Source organism: Balaenoptera physalus (assembly GCF_965194825.1).
Source record: "Balaenoptera physalus genome assembly, chromosome: 13".
NCBI classification, from domain to species: Eukaryota; Metazoa; Chordata; class Mammalia; order Artiodactyla; family Balaenopteridae; genus Balaenoptera; species Balaenoptera physalus.
Genome location: NC_138892.1, coordinates 7,152,147 through 7,158,770, shown reverse-complemented (window position 1 = coordinate 7,158,770; position 6,624 = coordinate 7,152,147). Strand labels below are relative to the sequence as shown.

The window sequence follows — 6,624 nt, the reverse complement described above, 5'->3', positions numbered from 1 at the left end:
ATTGGGCAGGGGCTGGGAGATGAGCATCCCTAAGGGGCAGGGAAAGGGGGCCCATCCTATCTTGGGGTGACTAAGAGGCCCAGGGAGGTGGCTCACTCCTGGGCTGCCATCAGGCTTCCCAGGGAGAGCTCTGGCATCTGAAGACTGAGCTGCAGGTGCTAACCCAGCACATTGCTTCCCAGCCATCCCTGAGTTCGCCACCTTTTGGGGCAGCAGACTTGATGGTGCTGGCTGAGCTGCTGGCCTGTGGTGCAAGCTGAGTGTGGCTGGGCCTGAAATGTGGGCATCCAGGTTGAGTGGGGCCCTCCTCATCCCCACTGGGGCCTGAAATCTCTCACCAGCCTATTCTAGTTCCTTCCGGCAGAAGCCAGGACCTATTTATAGACTTTGTCACTAACCCAAGTAACCAGTATTGGGTCTCCAAGGGTGACTAGGGGGTAAGGTGTCACCTTCTGAGCCTCGGTATACCCATCTCTCAAATGGGGTCAAATGTCAGGTAAGGATGGATCAGGCAGGGGTAGGGGCTGGATCTGGGGAGGCTGCTGAGGCCCCATGACCACCAAGGGGCTGGTCAGGGGCCCCGGGTGGGACTCAAGGCAGGTTGGAGCCACCAGACTGGTTTATTGTACATCAGGGCTACTGCTGAGGAGTGGGTTGGGGGCTTGGTGCCCACCTCTAGCGGGGCAGAGCACAGAGCTGGTAGGGGGATGGGGTCACCAGGAAGGCAAAGACACCGTGGCCACTGGGGCGGGGCTGCCCAGCGGGCACTGAGAAGCTGAAGTGCTGCAGGAGGCTGGTGAAGAAGAGGAAGAGCTCCATGCGGGCGAGGGGCTCCCCAAGGCACGAGCGGCGGCCTGTGGGTGGGCATGGGGGGTCTGTGAGCCTGGGGGCCTGGGCTCCACCCCTCCAAGACTCCCTCAGGACAGGTAAGCAAACCGGGCACCCCACAGGTACCTGCTGAGAAGGGTATGAAGGCCTCCTGCTTGACGAAGCGGCCCTGGGCATCCAGGAAGTGCTCCGGGTGGAAGTGGAAGGGCTTCTTCCAGATGGTCTCGTCCTTCAGCACTGATGACAGGTTGGTGATGAGCGTCGTCCCCTGGCAGGAAATGTCTGGCATGGGGGGGTCTGGACTGGGGGGTGCCTGGACCCCTGCGACCAAACACACGTGGGCACACACCCTCTGCCTGGCACGCACCTGGACTCTGCAAGTAACCCTCAGCCCAAGAAGCTTCTCGGCACCCTCCCTGTCCCCATGGCAGGGTGAGTGACTTGCCTCCCATGGGTGCCCTTACTGCCACCTGTCCCTTGGTGAACGGGCTCCTCCAACACTCTGTGACACGCTTTAGTTTGTCTTCCCTACCCGACTACGGGCTCTGAATGGACAGGGCCAGCCCTGCCTCTGCTCTCATCCCCACACCCACCCAGCCTAGGACATTCAGTGCCTGAGGATTGGGGGGCTTGGATTCCAGTCCTGACCCCACCTGGCAATTCCCACGTTGGGGCTACCAGGTGGCAGGTGGTGCTGAGCTGGGGTGAGGAGAGCCGCAGGCCTACCTTTGGGATGAGGAAGCCCTGAACTTCGATGTCACGGGATGTCATGTGGGGCAGGCCCAGTGGGATGATGTCCCCAAAGCGCTGCACCTCATGGATCACGGCCATGGTGAAGGGCATGAGGGCCTGATCCGCCATCTCTGGTGGCCTCACCTGCCCTATCACCTCATCGATTTCCTGTTGGACACGTCCTGGAAAAACAAGCATCCTCACAGTGGTCAGACCCAAGGGCTGGGCTCTGACCTCCTCCTGACTCCTGTGTAGGGCTGTGCCCACTCGGAGGAGGAGGGCACTGTGACCTCTGCACAGAGCTGCTGCTGGTGGCCAAACCCACCAAGCTCAGGGGCCTCAGTCTGTCCCTCTCCTCCCTCACCCATGCCACCTGGCCCCTCGGGCTCGGCTCACGCTGCACGTCTGGGTGTAGGATCATGAGGAGGAGGGCCCAGGCCAGCGTGGTCGAGGTGGTGATCATCCCGGCAGAGAAGAGGTCAGACACCACCAGGCGCAGGTTCTCATCATTGAAGCTGCTCTCGGGGTTCCCCTTGGCCTGGGCCATGCAGAGAAGGTAAGCTCAGGGACAGAGGGAGGAAGCCTCCAAATGGCCTCCCACTCTGCTCCTGTCAGCCCAGGTGTCTAATCTCTGGGTGATACACAGGCCTGCGCTTGCCTCACGGGGCCCTCAACCCTCAACCCACCTCACCTTCTCCACCTCGTCCAAGAAGGCGTCAGTCAGGTCTCGGGGTGGCTGGGCCCGGTCCCGGGTCATCCTGTGCTCGGTGACCAGCTCATCAATCAGGGCCATGAAGGCCCTCTGCGCCGGAAAGACCTTGGCAGCCAGCCCTGGGATACGCAGGAGCACGGGGATTGCTTCCAGCACCTGTGGGGGTCACAGCTTTGGGGCCCTGGGACCTTGTGGTGCTCAGGCTTTCACCTGGACCAGTCAGGTCCTAGCCTCCTCCAGGATGTCCCCACCATTGACCTTGTTCCTCCCTAAGTGCAGGCCTCGCCCCTCTCTCCTGGCTCTGGGCCCAGAAAGATAAACCTAAAGTCCACATCTCATGGGTGCCGGTGCCTTCCAATGAAGGAACCCTCCCTCCCCTAAGCCCGCTGAACCTCGCCCCGCCTCTCCCATCTGTGTTGTCTGTCATTTCCCCACTTCCAGGCCTTTTCCCTTGCAGTTTCCTCTCCCGGAATGCCCTTTCCTCCTCTGGCCCTCTACGCAAATCCTCCTCCGGGGAGGCCCTTTGCAGGATGGAGGCCTCCTCTATGCAGCTCCCTTCCCGCACCTGGCGCACGAAGCCAACCTCCTCCTTCAGTCCATCCTCCAATATGTCCTGTAGCTTGAGGATGCGAAGGTCGTTGTACTCGAAGCGGCTGCCGAAGGTCAGGGAGGCGATCACGTTGCTCACCGCTTTATTCAGGAGGGCGTTGGGGCTAAAGGGACGTCCTGGGAGGGAACGGTGCAAGTCAGGGCGTCGCCTCCATCTCCTCTTCCCCAGCCTCTCCAAACCTGTTCCCTGTCCCTCAGCACCCACCGGCCTGATCGGCGAAGGCGGCACAGAGGCACGAGGCCTCCTCGGTCACCCACTGCTCCAGCGACTTCTTGCCCAGGCCAAAGTTGCGCAGGGTGGACAAGGAGAAGCGTCGCTGCTCGCGCCAGGCTTTCCCATAGCGCGCCAGAATCACTCCTGGGGGCGGAGCGGGCACGTGGGCGTGGCTCGGGTGTGTCCCGGCCCCGCCTTCTGCTCGCCCACCGCGCTGGCGGGCTCGCCGGTCCTCCTCGGCCCGCCCCTCCCGGTGTTCTGCTCACACAGCCCCGCCCACTTTGACACCCCCTTCCAGCTGGGGACCGGTCCCACTCTCTGCCCGCCCGCGTTGCTCGCCTACTCTCCCCTGCTAGGGTCAGGTCTTGGCTCCAATTTTTACTTTGCCCACCGGGACCCCCTTTCCCCTTCGGGGAAGGTCCTGGCCCGGCCCTGCCCCGCCCACTCTGACCTTGTCCTCATTCCTGCCCACCCTGACCTCCCCTTCGTGCCCGCGATGGCCCTGGGCCGCCCTCTCTCCGTAAGGCCCCGCCCCCTGCCTCGCCCGCATTCCTCCTCCCCCGACCCTTGGCACAGACTCCTTTCTCCTCCTGCTGCCCCTTCAAATTCGCTGGCTCTTCCCTGCACCGAATGTCCGCGACCCTGCCTCCGCTTGGCCCTGCCGGTATTGGGTCACTGCTGGCCCAGTGTCCGTCGGGACGCGGTCTGCCCCCTCCTCCTCTTGCCTTCCGAGCGCGGCCCGTAACCCAGGTGCTCGTAGACTGTCGCAGATGGGCGGTCGGAGGTATCCTGGCTGCGGTACACCAGCGCCTCTCGCACAGCCGCCAGCCCGTTGAGCACGACGACGGGAGTCCAGACCTGCTGCAGGCTGAACACGTCCCCGAAGCGGCGCCGCAGCTGCAGTCCGAAGGTCGAGGGCGTTTGTCAAGCCCAAGCCCCGCCAGGCTGCGGGCCCAGCCTCATGGCGTGAGCCCTGCGGGAACCCTGGGCCCCCACCAGGAGCGAGGGGGTGCAAAGATTTTATCCAGTCTTGTGAGCCTGGGGGTTAATTACATCCACCACGGTCTAGGACCTCAAGTTGGATCAGACCACCCAGCTATGACTGTGCAGAGGTCACCAAAGTTGTCAATAGACCAAGTTAGCATCCCAGTTTACAGGTGAAGAAACAGATTCATAGAGGTAAGCAGTGAGGTCCAAGGTCTCACGATGGCAAAAGATTTGAACCAGATCACTGTACCTCTCTCAGCCTCAACTACCTGATTTAAATAGGGCTCAAGACCAGACTCCTCTCCTCCATTCTCGAGACCTTTCCTCCTGGTGTAATCATAAGGGACTCAGGCTCACATAATGTAAGAGCTGGCCAGCTGAATCCCCAGCCTGTTGCCAAGTCGTACTCCCCCACTCCCTGTCCTTTGCCCTCTTGGACCTCTGTTGGGAAAATCCAAACTGTTCTCGGGCCCTGAACAAATGCCCTCCCTCAGGAGGCCTCTCAAATCTGCCTCCTCCTCTTGGCCCAGTTCCTTTTCCAGCCTGTGACTTCACCCACCACCCACTGTCTGCTGCTGGGTGGGGTCCCCAGGACCTCCGCTGCCCACTTCCCACCCCCACCTTCCTCACCTGGCTAAAGCTGAGAAGCGGGTCCTGGAAGTTCACCTGCAGCAGGTTACCCAGCCCAGGCAGTGGCATGGGACCTGGCGGGTAGCGTGCAGCCCAACGTGAGTGCCGGTGCATCTGGTCCACCAAGAGCAGGAAGACGGCCACGGCCACGGCCAGGGTCACCAGTGTATCCCCAGTCAGCAGCATGGCTGCCTCAGTGTGCACAGGGCTCCTCACCACATCAGACACCTAGGGCTAGGCCAGGCAGGGCACTCTAACTGCACCTCCAGGGCTCAACCAGTCTGGGTCTTCTTTATAAAAGGAGCTGAGACTGGCCTTTGCACTCTGCCCTGAGCCAACCTGCCAGAGAGAGTGTGCTGCCAGAGGGTGCAGGGAGGGGTCAGGGAAAGTGAGGTGCACAGATGGCCACTGTCCCTCCTGCCCTGTCCACGTGCTTACGGAGGGTAGGGCGAGGACACAAGAAGTCCTCCCCTCCCCCTAGCCAGACTCCCCAGCTCTGTAAAGATTCTGAGGAAGAATCAGGGGTCTTCAGACTTGATCCTGCCACCCACCTGTCACTTTAGGCTCACACTCTCTAATGTGCTCACAGCCTCACCCCTAGAACATGTCCTTGTCCTCCCATGTATCACCTGCCTCCTCCTGAGTGGCCTTCACCTCCCAAGTTGGTTACTGGCTCTTGCCCAGTGCTGGAGGGAGGTCCTAATGATCAGAGGGACCACTGTAGGGGGATAAAGTCCTTGGTGTCCCCTCACTTCACACTAGTATGCTCAACACACACACAGAATCACACACTCATAAACCACACTTACACACATTCACATACTGCCTGCTCACATGCTCACATGCATATTTACACACCCACAAAGCCAGACACATTAACACATATGTACCACTTACACGCTTGCACAGAGACCCAGCACCAAGTTCTCGTAGTTCTCAGTGGTTGCCTGGACCCAACCCACCTCCTCCCACCTCGAGGCTGCTCGCAGTGATGCTGGGGGCCTTCACCTGGCTGGCTGCTGGCTTAGCTTCCTTGGTTTCTACCCATTTCCGCCTGGTTGTGGCCATGACAAGTTTGAATCTGGGGGTGGGGAGGCGGCAGGATTGTCTTCAGAGCTCCCTAGTCACATGACCAGCTGGTCTGATGGCCCAGAGACCCTTTCCTAAGTTTGTCACAAATTGGTCCTTGGACCTTCTAGCTCTTGTGGCCACCCAGGTGATGAATCTCCTTCCTGTCTGTGCCCATTTCCTAACTTGGAGACATGTGAGGTGGGCACTTTACCTTGCTGACTGGACTGCCAGTAAGCTCAGGGTACTAGGGTGGCTTAGCATAGGCTGTGACTGTCCTCAGAGGAGTGGGCCTGCCTCCTCCTCCTTGATTTGTCCTTGAACATCAGCTGTTCAAACTCTAGAAGACAAGGGCATGGATACCAGATGGGGATGTAATTTCTTTACACCCTCACAGGCCTGCTGAGCACTACAAAGAATGGATTCTCAGGCCTCTCCCTTCGCAGGCCTCCTCCCTCTCCATGGGCCCAGTCCGCCCTGGCTCCAGCCCCACACCTTCCAATCCTGACTCTCTGGTCCCCTTCAGTGGCTCCAGTCCTCAACGAAATGTGCAAACCTTGGTACCACCCTGCACCGGTGTGTGCCACCTCCAGGCTGGAATTGTGGCATTTCCTGGGTAGGGGTCAAGCCCCCTCACCCGTCCCAGGGGTATGTGAGGCAACCTCTCTTTCTGAAAACAGCTGGAGTATTCCAGGGTCCTGGAGGTGCTCGCCCCTAGCTTAAGGAGAGCCTGGAGGAGGCACTCCCCACTCCCGTACCCTGACACCCCCATTCCCTCCCTCCCATCTCACTCCCCAACGGGGAGAGGACCAGGTTCTTCTCGGGGTGCATGACAACACAGAGT

At 60.3% G+C, this 6,624-nt stretch overlaps 1 protein-coding gene across 2 annotated transcripts; it reads right to left on the bottom strand.

Moving 5' to 3' along the window:
• Positions 1 to 601: 601 nt before the first annotated feature.
• Positions 602 to 5,022, bottom strand: CYP2D6 (cytochrome P450 family 2 subfamily D member 6). 2 transcript variants are annotated; one of them, XM_082420622.1, is made up of 9 exons: positions 4,713 to 5,022; positions 3,821 to 3,992; positions 3,087 to 3,239; positions 2,856 to 2,998; positions 2,252 to 2,428; positions 1,957 to 2,098; positions 1,555 to 1,742; positions 955 to 1,096; positions 602 to 854 (listed from the first exon to the last, which is right to left on the bottom strand). In XM_082420622.1, the coding sequence occupies exons 1-9, from the start codon at positions 4,896 to 4,898 to the stop codon at positions 676 to 678; spliced, it is 1,482 nt and encodes a 493-aa protein (XP_082276748.1). In that variant the 5' UTR covers positions 4,899 to 5,022; the 3' UTR covers positions 602 to 675. The 2 variants fall into 2 exon arrangements, with proteins under 2 accessions (XP_082276748.1, XP_082276747.1); XM_082420621.1 differs by having other exon boundaries at positions 2,838 to 2,998; positions 4,713 to 5,018.
• Positions 5,023 to 6,624: the final 1,602 nt, after the last annotated feature.

Coding starts and splice junctions, on each gene's coding strand:
- CYP2D6 (XM_082420621.1), bottom strand. CDS start 4,898: ATGCTGCTGACTGGGGATACACTGGTGACCCTGGCCGTGGCCGTGGCC. Junction 2,429..2,837: donor AGGTTGGCTTCGTGCGCCAG/GTGCGGGAAGGG, acceptor TGACCCCCACAG/GTGCTGGAAGCAATCCCCGT. Junction 855..954: donor CTTCATACCCTTCTCAGCAG/GTACCTGTGGGG, acceptor GCCCACCCACAG/GCCGCCGCTCGTGCCTTGGG.